We start from the raw sequence: 14,536 nt of genomic DNA on the forward strand, positions 1-14,536 counted from the left end.
GGGACAAGGAGAGGTTACAGGGGACGAGGCAGAAGAATTTGTGCCCACCAGAGCAAACTCCCTTCTAAATCTTGAGTCTCACCATTCTTCTTCTGACAACAAACATCTGTGAAACCCAGTGGCTGATGACCCATGTTGATGACAACAGGATGCCATATAATCGAATTTCTGGTTGCTTTTTAAAAAACTTAGGAAATTACACACAAAAAAAACTATGTTAAAACAACATTATTAAGGTTGCATTTCAAGCATTTAAAAGCTGGGAAATGCCAGAATTAAGGTGGCCTGTCCAAACTTAATTCAATCCCCTTGTGCATTATGATAGTCTATAATTACATGATCTTATTCTATTTATTTCATAGACCCCTAACTGTAGGATCCTTGCTTCATTTGATGGTAAATCTGCTGTGAATGAGCCAGGGAATTGCACAAGAAAAGGTAGTCTCAACCCGTGGTTCTGCCAGAATTCCTATGTGATTCTGGACAAAGTCACTTAAACCAGACTTTTCACAGGTTGTCATTAATTGTGCATTCTTCATTTTCTGGGTGCCTGACTGGAGAACCTGGGGTCTGATTTGAAGTGCTGAGCACTCTCAACTGCAACTGAGCTCAATGGGAGCTGTGCTTTGCATATATGAAGTGTTATACAGTGCTAAGTACTCTGAAAAATCAGATTCTAGGTATCTCAAATTGGGTACCCAAAATTAGTGGATATTTTTGACAGTAAAAAGATTTGAGAGTTGGAGAAAATGTCTTACAGGAGACTTAAAGAGCTTAATCTGTTTAGTTTATCAGAAAGAAGACTGAGAGAATACTTGATTACAATGCAGAAGTATCTTTAAGGGGAGAAAATACCAGGTACTAAAGGACCCTTCATTCTAGCACAAGAACCAACAGCTGGAAGATGAAGGAAGTCAAATTCAAATGAGAAATCAGTGGTAGATTCTGCTTCTCTTGATGTGTTTAAATCAAGACTGGATGCCTTTTTTAGATGATATGCTTTATACATATAAATTATGTTTTAGCAAAACACAGATGTTACTGGGTTTTATACAGAGATAACTAGATAAAATGAAATGGCATGTGATATACGGGCTAGAGTAGGGTACAAAATATGTAGGAATGACAGAGTAGGTCCTGGTGGTGGGGGAGTGGCACTGTATGTGAAAGAAAGCATAGAGTCAAACATAGTAAAAATCTTAAATGAATCAAATTGTACCACAGAATCTCTATGGAGAGAAATTCCATGATTGAATAATAAGACTAGAGCAGTAGGAATATACAACTGACAACTAGACCAGGATAGTGATGGTGATTTTAAAATGCTCAGAGAGATCAGAGAGGCTAGAAAATTCAATAATAATGGAGGATTTAAACTATGCCCATATTGACTGAGTACATGTCACATCAGGATGGGATGCAGAGATAATTTATCACAAATGGTGTCTAGAAAGTTTAAGGGGGAGGAGAGGTAGCTCCCTTTTATGGACACCCAGCCAGACAGTTAACTATAAAATCCCTGTTAGTAGCTGTTCTCTACTTGCTTTACCTGTAAAGGGTTAAAAAGTCCATAGGTAAAAGGAAGGGAGTGGGTACCTGACCAAAAAATCCAATGGGAAGGCTAGAACTTTTTGAACTTGGGAAAAAACTTTCCCTTTGTCTGTGTTGTTCTCCTGGAGAGCAGGGACAGGGCTGGAGCTATGCTGTAAAAGCTTGTGCCAGGTATGAAAATCATCAGATCATATCTAGAACTACTCATTTAAAATCCCAGATATGTAAGTAGATCAGGAAATGTCTAGGAAGACGCAATTAGGTTTATCTCTTTTATTTCTTTATGCCTTGGGGACTTCTCTGTGCTAATCCCAGGCGTTTTTGTTTTGGTTGTAACCTTTAAGATGAACCTCAAGAAGCTATCTTGATGCTTAATCCCTGTAATTGTTTTAAAACCTAGCAAAAAGCCTAAATTCCAAATGTATTTCCTTTCTTTTTGTATTAAATAAAATTTACCTTTTTTTTCAGAATAGGGTTGGATTTTTATGTCCTAAGAGGTCTGTGCACATGTTGTTTAAGTAGCTGGTGGCAACAGCTGATTTCCTTTGTTTTCTTTCTCTGTGTGTGTGTGTGTGTGTGTGAGTGTGTGTGAGAGTGTGTGAGAGAGAGAGAGCGCGCTTGAGGGTACCCCACAGGAAGAAATTCCCAAGTGCGCCTTCCTTGGTTCTAAAAGAGTTTTTTTATAATTGGGTGGTGGTGGCAACTATCCATCCAAGGTTAGAGAAAAGCTGTAACCTTGGGAGTTTAATACAAGCCTGGAGTGGCCAGTATTAATTTTTAGAATCCTGTGGGCCTCCACCTTCTGCACTCAAAGTGCCAGAGTGGGGAATCAGCCTTGACACCATTAATGACTGCTTTTTGGAGCAGATAGTCCTGGGAACCCACAAGGAGAGGGGCAATTTTTGATTTAGTCCTAAATCAGCATTTCAGCTGGAGCACAGGATCTGGTCCAAGAGGTGAATATACCTGAACTGCTTGGCAATACTAACCATAATACAATTAAATTTAACATCCTTGTGGGGGTGCAGGGGAAATACCAAAGAAGCTCACCACAATAGCATTTAAATTCAGAAAGGAGGACTACACAGAAATGAGAAAGTTGTTGCCAAAGGATATTGTGAAAGTCAAAGCCATAACAAGGTTCCGAAATAAATTTGTTAGTCTCTAAGGTGCCACAAGGACGCCTTGTTGTTTTTGTTGGAAGACAGGATACTAGTCTAGATGGACAATTAGTCTGACCCTGAATGGCCGTTCTTATGTTCTTAGATAATCTAATGGTCCCTTCTCACCTTGAACTCTAGAAAACCTTAATCTCTGTGCCTCAGCTCCCCTTCTCTAAATTGCTGCTAACACCACCTTCTCATCTTGTAGGTGTCAAGAATCAGGGCTTGCAGCAGCGCCAGTCCCTGGGGAAACCTAATGAGCGTAGCTAGTCTGTAATAGGCTGCCTGGTTGGCTATACCACCTAACTGGTGGAAAGAATCAGCAGTCCAGCTCTATTAAAATTTATCACATTGCCAGCAGCAATTCAGTGGCTGTGCAAAGCATTTGCTCACAGATGCATTTGCTCCTGTGCCTGCTTAGAATAGAATATCAGGGTTGGAAGGGACCCCAGAAGGTCATCTAGTCCAACCCCCTGCTCGAAGCAGGACCAATTCCCAGTTAAATCATCCCAGCCAGGGCTTTGTCAAGCCTGACCTTAAAAACCTCTAAGGAAGGAGATTCCACCACCTCCCTAGGTAACGCATTCCAGTGTTTCACCACCCTCTTAGTGAAAACGTTTTTCCTAATATCCAATTTAAACCTCCCCCACTGCAACTTGAGACCATTACTCCTCGTTCTGTCATCTGCTACCATTGAGAACAGTCTAGAGCCATCCTCTTTGGAACCCCCTTTCAGGTAGTTGAAAGCAGCTATCAAATCCCCCCATATTCTTCTCTTCTGCAGGCTAAACAATCCCAGCTCCCTCAGCCTCTCCGCCTCTCCTCATAACTCCTTGTTCCCAGCCCTGCTCCTTGGCCCCAGCCTTGGCCTTGTCTTACCTCATTCCAGGTAACCCAGCTCTGCACCTTAGCTCTGACTTCTGGCCTCTGACTCCAGCTCTGACCCCTGACTCAGACTTCTGACTGTGGCTCTGCATATGGCCTCTGTCCCTGGGCTCCTATTCCTGGCTACCAACTCCTGTCTAACCACTAGACATGACTGTCTACGTCCCAGTCTCTGACAATAGGAATGTTGTGTAAACAAATTCATTAATATTTGTGAAGCACTCATACTAAAGTGATGAAGGCCATAAAAAAGCCCATTTGGAAATTAGTCTGAAGTATGAATAGTCTTCAGTAAATAAGGCATGAGACCACACAAAGAACAATGAGGAAAGCTGCTCATTAAGTGAGCACCACCTATTCTGAGCACTGAATGAGGCAGCACTCCTGTGAGGAAAAAAAAAAAAAAGTAAAGCATACATCCTGCATATGTATGGAGTGAATTAAGATTGCTCAGGTAACCTTAGTTCTGGTATTTCCTAACTTATGAGTTCTTAACTTTGCAACCTTAATAATGTTCTTTTAACATAGGGGTTCTTTTTGTTTGTGTGTATGTAATTCAACATAGGTTTGAAAAATAAACTGAGCACAACATTTAAACTGTTGTTATAATACAGGGATAAAGAACAAAGATGTGTCATTAGCACAGAATCTCCAGGGTGCAGAAGTACACATATGTACAGAAAACAGCACACACTCAGGGTCATAGAGGGAACAAGCTTTAAATAATTTGTTAGAATTCTACAAGTCAAAATGAGAGTCCCTTTAGAGTTACATGTTATCTCTGATTTAAGCATCAAGGTGCTCTCCAGGCTGAGGTATTTTTAAGCTGCTCAATATTTTTACCACTGAGAATAGCAAGGGCTGCCCCCAGTTTAAATCTAAATGAGGTAGCTTTTTTTTTCCCCCATAAGGGAGTGGAGTGATAGTGACTTACAAGGAATGATATGACAGTGGGGAACTTCCTGGATCCCCTAAGTATTCATTTCCATACCTTTCTTCTTAATGGGTAGAACGTTGCAAAGAAAATGTATTTTTTATGTAGTAACTGGACTCCATTGAAACACACTTTCAACCTTAACTATTTTTATGGAAATGTTTAGGTTGGGAATAAATTAAATCTATTTTTGGCACAATCGATTTATGGAAGTCACTTTGGAGGGGTAACTCATAGTATCGTCCAGCACCACTTGAGTACTTTGGGCAAGTTTCTCCTATTTCCTGTCCAACCCAGTTCCTTTTCCATGACATATAGCCTCCTTGCACTGCCAAGCAGATCTCAGCATATTACATGAGCCACAAAATTCATGCCCAAGTTAATTTACACATGAAAAGTATAAAAAAGGTGAATTCTCAATTAAGGCCAACCCTGCCTTTCTTGTTACCTTCCTCTTTTATTAGAAAGTGCCCAGTGGATTCTGTTCCCTATTTGCAGTTTCTTTCTCCAGGCAAAGACTCCTTCTGACAATACCAAGTTATTCAGCCCCCAAAATCTCCAGAGCTTTGCTATCAGAGAAAGACTGGCCAAGGACAGAATCTTTTGCCAAAAGTTAACACATCAAGTGTGGATAAACATTCATAAGATCTTTCTGTCATATTGTTATAATCAAAAATAATGAACCCAAGCCATCATTCTGACTGTGTCCCTCAGAGAAACAAAGCCTCGCACTAGATTTTAAATGTCTAAATGCTTTGTATTTGATCTGAAAATTCATATCTGTGTATTGTTCAAACTCAAATCTTTTAAAAATACATTAAGTGCTACATCTTGGGGGACTTATTAATTGCCACCAGTTTGGATGAACATTTTGGGGGTCTGGCATAAAAAAATAAACATTAAAATATTGCACCACATATTAGCAAATCAAAATTTTAAAACAACACATTTTATACATATATAAAATAGGCAAATCAATTAGAGTAAAATTTGGTCATCTTAAAAAAAGCCATCTTTGAGCTACTGTATAGAGAAGTCTGGAGTCCCTGACAAGAAAAATTAGTTCCTTCTCTAAAATACCTTTGCTTCTAAGAATGGAGGGATCCATTGCCTGGACTTCATTGCTGGGAGAGTGCTACTCATGTCACAGCAACAGAAAGAACGTGGAATGTACTTTTGGAGTGAGGGGACAGCAGAGTGAATTTCCTCCCCATCCCTACTGGATTACAACAGTCCTAAGCCCCACTGAAGATTTCCAAAGCTGAAAATTACATAAACTTAGTAGAAATGCTGATAACATTATAGATAACACGAGTAATAAAAAAGAAAGCTGTAAGTTGTACAAACTTAATTTTACCAAAACCATTCTTATGTACAGGGAAAGCGTTCGGACAGAGGATGTTACGTTATGATAAACTATAGAAAAATTAACTTACTTTTCTACTAGAAGTTCAAAAAGTAGAGGGCCTATAGAACCAGGTAAAAGTATCACTGGGAGTTTTAGCAGAGGTTTCTCTTGCCTGGTATCTTGATTATTTACCCAGAAGGCAGAAGCCCAAATCTAGAAATTTGAGGTTGGGTTTTTAAACAACCATTTGCAGTGGATTAAAGAAAAGGTATAAGGCCCCAAATCCTCTTGTATCATTTGGTCATAGACAATTTTGAGATATAAAAAGAAAGAGTTCCCTTTTGTTGAAGGCTCCGCCTCTCACACTCTAAACTATTAATTTCAATCTCTAATGGTTAAAATAATTTCAGAAGTTTCAGACGAAATTTAAATGCCTTCAAATCAACTGCTGAAAACCATGCAAGAGTGCAAGATACAAAATGCCTAATTATTAATATCATTGTCATCTGTATCAGCTTGGGAAATCAGTCTGTATGACCAATAAGATATCAACAAACAGCAGTGGTTCCCAAACTTTAACAGCCCCAAAACACCTTTCACTAAATTGTGAAATCTTGTGAACCGCCTCCTAAAAATGAGTATTTCCAGGGACTGAAGTTTAAATTTCTTCCGCACTCCGCAGGGCTCCTGCTACTGGACCCTGTTGACCATCCTGGTCAATTGAGCTCAGGCTGCAGGTCCCGCTGACCGCCGGGGCTCGGGCTGCCAGCTCCAACTGCCCGGCCCCGATCTCCCTGGGGCTCGGGCTACCAGCCCTGCCCGGTGCACTGGGATTCAGGCTGCTGGCTCCTCCACTCACGGGACGGGGGAGGGCTCGGGCTGCCAGCCCAAATTGCCCGGCCCCGCTTTCCCTGGGGCTCGGGCTGTCTACCCTGCAACTGGGTCCCACCTGCTGCCTCCAATGCCCGGGTTCCTCTGGCCGCCATTAGTGAAATTTTTCTGATGAACCCCCTGTAACATTCTGCGAACCCCAGTTTGGGTACCACTGACATACAGCTATTCTGCCCTTATTTTTCATACCACTCTGACAATAAGAGAGCCAGGAGAAAACTAGAAATGTTCAATTCAAATCATGAACTGGAGCTGGTGTCTATCTTCCACATCCAGAAATGCTGATATCATAGGAAAAATATTGGCATTTTCCTGTTTAAAAACAAACAGTGTACCTGAGGGAAAAACTGTTTGGTGGACACATTATCAAAGATATATAGCTCAGCTTCCACATCCCTCTACCAACCTTAAAGTTAGTCTTACCCTGAGAATATGCTGTTTCAATACATGGGCCCCAACTGTGCAGGAAGGGAATGATTGTGATAGCATTACAATTCAATTTTTTTATCTTGAGTCCTCTTGCTTCTGTTCAGTTGTCACACGATGCAGAAGGTAATCCCTGAGGACTCGTGAAGTAAAGCTTCAATGGCAAAACTGCTTTGGAGGGACTATCAAAAGTTCTAATTGTTCAGAAGAACTAACTTAATGAATGGAGGTGCAGCACTGGCCACTGAATTCATACAAGCATGGCACCAACATGAATGTGAACGAGACACACTGGAAGATGGCTATTGAGCAGAACATTTGAAAGAAAAGGTTGAAACTGAATGTTAAAATTTTCTCTTCTGGAAGAGCTGCCAGTTGAGATTTCTTAAAATGAGTTCCAAGAGGGATAAGACCCCAACTAGCAGTTCATTCCTTGTGAAGCAGATGTAAAAAAAAAAAGACTATCAAGGTAACATCAACTTGGACAACATTCTGGGAGTAGAAGATATACTGAATAATGTGGTAATTAATAGACAATGCTCCCCCTGAACTGCAGGAAATGATAGTGACCAGGTCTGAGGAATAAATGAAGGTAGAATTCTTGAAAACTGTGGAGCAAGAAAAGGTCAAGTGGCACCGTTTCATGAATAAGTCATGGAATGTTTTCTGTGCTGAATCTTGCTTCCCTTTAAAATAAGCTGAGGATAAAATTTTTTGTCTTTGTATTGACTAAAAAGACCCCCCAAAATACACACAGATGTAGTATTCAAGTGTAGTAGGGGGATAAGGTCTCTTAACTCCAAAATATATTTTTAATACAGAAGCGCTGGAATAGACAATAGAATGAAGACAATAGGGAAAATATCTTGACATTTTATGAAGTACATCCTTTTATATGACATTTAAAACCCTTCTGTATAAAGTGGAACCAGTTCAGAGGAGAACAGAAAATGTTTAATTTACCAGTTAGGCTTAAAGCCTCCTGCAGCAGCAAATATACATCGTATGGTGTTATTTGAGTTGCTGAAAAAGTATGTGTTGACTTCCATATTGCAAACCTGGAAAAATGCTTTCTGGTTCCAGATAAACAAGAGAGCTGTAAGATTGACTGTTGAGACTTGGCCTGAAAAATGTTGGTAATTTTCCTGTTGTTCTTGTACAGTGGTTCATCATCCCTGATGGAAGGACTAGACTCCAAAACAGACTGCTAAATCTGGATGATTTGGGGGAGAACCTTTTCTTAGGGTTTTTGTAAATAAACTCATTTCCACTGAACATGGCCTAGGTGATTTAACTTCTGAATGTGGTAACTGCATCTAGGATTTTTATACTTCTCTTTGATCTATTCCCTTCCCCTTTCTTCTTTTATGATGAGCAATTTATTTACAGTAAAAACATATAGTTCTGGCTGAGATTATACAAGACACTGACACCTATAGCCAATTTGGCTGTGACACAAAAAAATAAAGTTCAAAGAAGCTTCACTGTATTCTATATAGGCATGTCATTTTCCTTTCCAAACAAAGACCTTCATAGAATCATAGAATATCAGGGTTGGAAGGGACCCCAGAAGGTCATCTAGTCCAACCCCCTGCTCGAAGCAGGACCAATTCCCAGTTAAATCATCCCAGCCAGGGCTTTGTCAAGCCTGACCTTAAAAACCTCTAAGGAAGGAGATTCCACCACCTCCCTAGGTAACGCATTCCAGTGTTTCACCACCCTCCTAGTGAAAAAGTTTTTCCTAATGTCCAATCTAAACCTCCCCCACTGCAACTTGAGACCATTACTCCTCGTTCTGTCATCTGCTACCATTGAGAACAGTCTAGAGCCATCCTCTTTGGAACCCCCTTTCAGGTAGTTGAAAGCAGCTATCAAATCCCCCCTCATTCTTCTCTTCTGCAGGCTAAACAATCCCAGCTCCCTCAGCCTCTCCTCATAAGTCATGTGTTCCAGACCCCAATCATTTTTGTTGCCCTTCGCTGGACTCTCTCCAATTTATCCACATCCTTCTTGAAGTGTGGGGCCCAAAACTGGACACAGTACTCCAGATGAGGCCTCACCAATGTTGAATAGAGGGGAACGATCACGTCCCTCAATCTGCTCGCTATGCCCCTACTTATACATCCCAAAATGCCATTGGCCTTCTTGGCAACAAGGGCACACTGCTGACTCATATCCAGCTTCTCGTCCACTGTCACCCCTAGGTCCTTTTCCGCAGAACTGCTGCCTAGCCATTCGGTCCCTAGTCTGTAGCTGTGCATTGGGTTCTTCCGTCCTAAGTGCAGGACCCTGCACTTATCCTTATTGAACCTTCAGAGCATCTGCACCATATATTAGAATTAAAATCTCTCTGGAACGATTGTGGTTCTGGTTAAGAGAAATCTGAAGTTTTCAGAACATATGAAAGTTCCCACTTTCTGTTGAATGTGAACTTGGCGGGGTCTCTCTGGCACACGTACTGAAGGACCCAGTAGAAAAGAAATCAGACTACAGCATCTCCATGTTTACCTCTTCCTGCATGATTCCACCTATTTGGAAGGTTTGCTGACATTGGTAGACCAGTGGAAGTTGCCAGACCAACAGGCTGTGGCTGCTCTAGGATACACTTTGAGGAAGATGCATACATACTGTGGTGATAAGTGCTAATTTACCATACAACATATAAGATCTAGCTAAATCTACAGGAACCAGTAGGAATGCAGAGTCAGCAGGCAGCCTTGTCAAGCTGCCCTAAGCAGAGAGGTCAAAAATTTATTTATTTTGAGTACCCAACAGTTTGTGACAGGATATTCTCTCACTCCCAGCACATTGTTTTGGACAGCAGTGAGTTTGAAGCTGATCTCTCTCAGACAAGGCAACTGAACTGTGGTCAGAATACTATGTTGCAGCAGTCCAGCAGGGGGAGTCTGAACTAAAATAAAGCTCCTATTTAAGCTCCCTTTGTTGGTGTGAAATGGGCAGTCCTAGCTCAGCAATGAAGTCCAGACCAATGCTCATTAATGAAAAGAATGGGTTTATAATCAATGTGCCATCTCAACTAAGTACAGCAGTCAAGCGGACGATCCTACAATATGCCAGAAACAACTGAAATTCTAAACTACAAGTCTAGTAACTTTGTAATGCTGTGTTTTTAGTGAGAAATACGATCTACCTTGAACAATTTATGACAAATCGTACATTACTTTCAAACATTATTTTAATTAATTTATCTTTCAAAATGTTTGTTAATATTCGATCTTTGCATATTTGAAACTTTTCCAAATCAATATATTTTGCATAACTTTGAGTGCACATATGAATATTTTAAAGCATGACAGTCAAAGTTGCCTATTAAAAGTAAAAGTAATCTATTTTGCATCATTTTTAAATAAACTGGAATTATAGTGCTGAAGTGGGACATTTTTGTAGTGTTTATGGTTTTTGTGCCAATACACTTAATGTGAAAAACAATGTGCTTTGTTTTATGAAAAGCATTAGTATGTTTATATGGATTTTTATTCTTATTTGTGGTAGATATTTGAAAACAAAATAAAGCTGTCTGACCAACACTCAAGAAATCTTTGTCAAACTTTCCTGCTTTCATCATTGCTCAGCTCATCACACAAGCCATCTGCATAAATAAAGATGTAAGCATCTGTTATATGGCAAGTGGTCTCAAGGGCAGATGTTTTTATCCTTGCATTCATGTCACTGGGCTTGGATACATTATTTGAACAGATGTACACAATCTGAAAGTGATGTGTCCCACAGTGAAACATCTCCAACTGCTTTCTCTCAAAGTACATAAATGCTATTTGCACCTGCATTTATACTAATGATATAAAGGCAGTGGGGGTTCTGAGAAAGTGCTATGAAATACATGTACATGGTTAATTGAAATTTGAGAGCTTCAAGCGCCAAATGACTGTACTGACATTGATATACACGGAACTAAATTGTATAAATTATTTTTTTTAACATGAATGAATTGATAAGGCCATGCCCAGCAGGAAACCTGTGATTCCAGTTTACGATTAGAAAGATTTTATTCATGGTATATTATAAAAATAATAGAAAAACATATCATAATACATTCCTGGATCTACCTGACCTGTTTCATGTTGTAAGACCAGTTCATATTAGCCTTGTTTTGAGGACAAGATTTATAAATCACATGTTTCCCATCTGAAGATTTGTTAGCCCTCCAACAGGCTGATAATCCACAATGGTAATTTGCATGGCTATTAAGCATTAGAAAAATCTCAGTTTCCAAAGTTAAGGGGACAAATAATACGCTTGCAAGTGAAATTCTGTGCATAATGTAAGATCAAAATATATTATGGTTTAACAATTTATTAGCCTATGATGTTTCAGTAGGGGTTTCAGAATGCTAGATTTAGATTTTTTCCTCGAAAATTTAAATATTTACCACAAAGACAATTCCTTTGTCACATGAGCAAACTCTCTTTGAAAAGTTCTGTTCATAAAAGAGTGTTTTCCTGACTAGTATATATGTGCCCGGCAGGAATACGTATCAAATGACAGTAGTAATACTGGTATTATATAACAAACGTAGGAGTGAGGGGTTTCAGTAGTCAGTCAAGGAACTTGTGCTAACAGTTACGGCTGTGACTTTCTACAGTTGAAAAATAATGGGCACTTTCAATGAGTAGATTTATAGGCTGATAAAACAATAGTATATTGTGTGTGTAATTGACTGAGAGGTTCCACTTCCAATATCATTTGTTTTCTCACCACTTATTCAAAAGAAATGTATCTGCTTATCATTGCACATAAATCATTATGAACTGTTAATGTAATCATAGAATTCTCACAGTGCAACAGCGTGTTTAAGAAACAAATCTGATTTTTGACTAAAAAGGACAAAATGCTTTTGATGGCAAAATACAATATGTCACACCAAGACTAATAAATTTTTAGAATATTACAGTTTCACACTGATGTAACTTTAGTCAGAGTCCTGTCAGCATTTCCACCATAATCCTTCATTTCCGAGTTTTATACCTAGGCTGTTATAATTCACTCTGGGCTAAAACGTGGCACACACCATAAGCCTGGGATGAATTTTTCTTTAAAAACAATTTTAAAAAATGGTTCTGCAGTTTCCATGTATTAAAAAAATAGCAGCTTCACCAGTTTACGTTTTTTTCCTATTACTCAAAAATGTATTTAATATAAAACACTATATGGATTTGAGCATATTGGAAATCACTTTTTATTATTTTAAAAAAATATAGCAAAGACTTTTCAGTTTAAGGACCAAGAGCACATGCAAAAGAGATGGATTTATTCAACAATAAAATATATCTCCAAAGGAATAATAGTTCCATCAGGCCTAGGATGTGCCAATGAAGAGGAATTTACAGGACATATCATAATGGCTTCTTCACAACTTTTACAGCATTGCATAAAATATTCACTCTTAAAAATGTCAAAATACAAACATGACAGGAAGAGCTCTAGACTTCCAGTTAAATAAGAAAAATATTTTTTTTAAAATTAGCATGAACAATACACCGAATATTTAACAAGTCCCTTCTAAATCATTGCAGATTGTTACGGCCTACAACACTTCTCTCAGGTTTTAATACTACTGTTAACAAGAATGAAATTTACAAGTTAAAAAAATCTTTAAATGTTAGTTTTATGACCATATTTACATAGAAAAGGAACTGACGTTTAAGATGAAAATGCATTCAAAATTCTCAGTATAGTGAAGATGCATTACAGCACATATATATACCTACCAATATTGGGGGAGACAAAATGGACACATTTTTTAGCCCTACTAAAATACAAATTGACAAGAAAAGACTTTTGAAGGGACAAAGTAGAAATACAACAAAATAAATACAGGGACTGTTCCTCTTAAGTGCAACAATAGGCACACACAGTAACACCAAGCATTGATCTCAACATACTTGAATACAAGTTTACATTTTCTTGTTTGTACTAGTTATATCTAGTAACTTTAAAATTACTATACTAGTTAATAGTGTGGAGCAGATTTTGTAAATTTTTCTTTCCAAATTCCACTATAAAAGTTCAAAGAAAAAAATATTCTAATAAGTGTAATAATCTTCAAATAATGTAGAACAAAAGAAGATCAGAATTATTTTCATAGTACAGGAAAGTACAGTATTCAGCCTTGTGAACAAGCAGTTATTAGCTTCCATTTTCCATCATGGATAGTGAATGTATATAAGGTACATCTACCAATTCTCTTCAATAACAAAAAAATCCGAACTATTCCAGTTGTAATCATGATTCTAGTACATATGCACAAAATAAAGGTAGAAATAATCTAAATCTGAGCTCATTTTAGTGTAATTCTACTAATTTTCCACCACATTCCAAATCACAAAACTACAGTTTCTCATAAACTTGTTTAGAACGTATACTGTACCTTCAGAAAGGTTTAAAGGGTTCTGCATTGTGCCCTCTGACAGTCACAGTAACTTTCCTTAAGAGGAGAAACAAATACAGGTATTTAAAATTCTTGATGCCATTTCTCAGATTCTTTAAAAAAAAAAAAAGCATCAGTACAACCCACTCAAATATAAGATTACGAACAGATTTACAAAAAGTCATTTGTTTTTAGGAGGACCACTTGTCTATCTTTCTTAAATTCTTGTTTATAAATGCAAGGGTCAACAGAATTAGCCAAAATGCAGGCTATTTAGTTCTGAATGTAAAAGTCAAGTTATTTTTTCTCCATACCCTTCATCTTACCAAACCTAACTACTTGTACAGGTAAGTAGATACATGAATGAACTTTCACAGGATACCTTTCATCTTTAGAGCTATGAAAGCATTTTGTAAACACTGTAAAAACCAGCTGCCACTTTAAGCACAACTATCTTTAATGCCAATGAAGCTGACACTGTGTTCCAGAATGTAACAAAAAAGCCTCACTGTGATTTTTCTTGCTAGTAATTTTCCAAAAATTTCAAGGCTTAAGGAATCAAAGCACTACGCATCTACATAAAGAAGTAGCTATACAAAGCAAAATAAATCATCAGTAAATCATACCACAGTATACATTAAGGGCGTGACCCAAAGCCCATCGAAGCAAATTGAAAGCATTCCATTTTTTCAGAAGACTTTGGACCAGGCTCTAAAGAACTAATATAATATGATTTATACATTACTTTTACTGCTTATTTTTCTGTTAATATTTTAAATGGAGAGATTGCTATTTTAACTTAATTTGGTGCTTGCAAGAAGTGCCAGAGTAACAACTCTGGAAGCTGATGTCCTCTGTATAACAGTAACAACAGTGAAAGCTTCCTTCCATTTCCCAGTCGTTATGCCCCAATCTTGACCTGCAGGAGCTAC

The 14,536-nt window shown here is 38.4% G+C and overlaps 1 protein-coding gene across 3 annotated transcripts in view; it reads right to left on the reverse strand.

The window, feature by feature from the left end:
* Positions 1–14,536, reverse strand: part of ZNF438 (zinc finger protein 438) — a 99,649-nt gene that overhangs the window by 16,971 nt on the left and 68,142 nt on the right. For all 3 annotated transcript variants that reach the window (XM_048837753.2, XM_048837748.2, XM_048837750.2), the window contains one exon: positions 13,605–13,661. In XM_048837753.2, the coding sequence (XP_048693710.1) occupies positions 13,605–13,632 (28 nt within the window). In that variant the 5' untranslated portion in view covers positions 13,633–13,661. The remainder of the gene's footprint in view (positions 1–13,604; positions 13,662–14,536) is intronic.

This window comes from Caretta caretta, chromosome 2 (genome assembly GCF_965140235.1).
Source record: "Caretta caretta isolate rCarCar2 chromosome 2, rCarCar1.hap1, whole genome shotgun sequence".
NCBI lineage: Eukaryota > Metazoa > Chordata > Testudines > Cheloniidae > Caretta > Caretta caretta.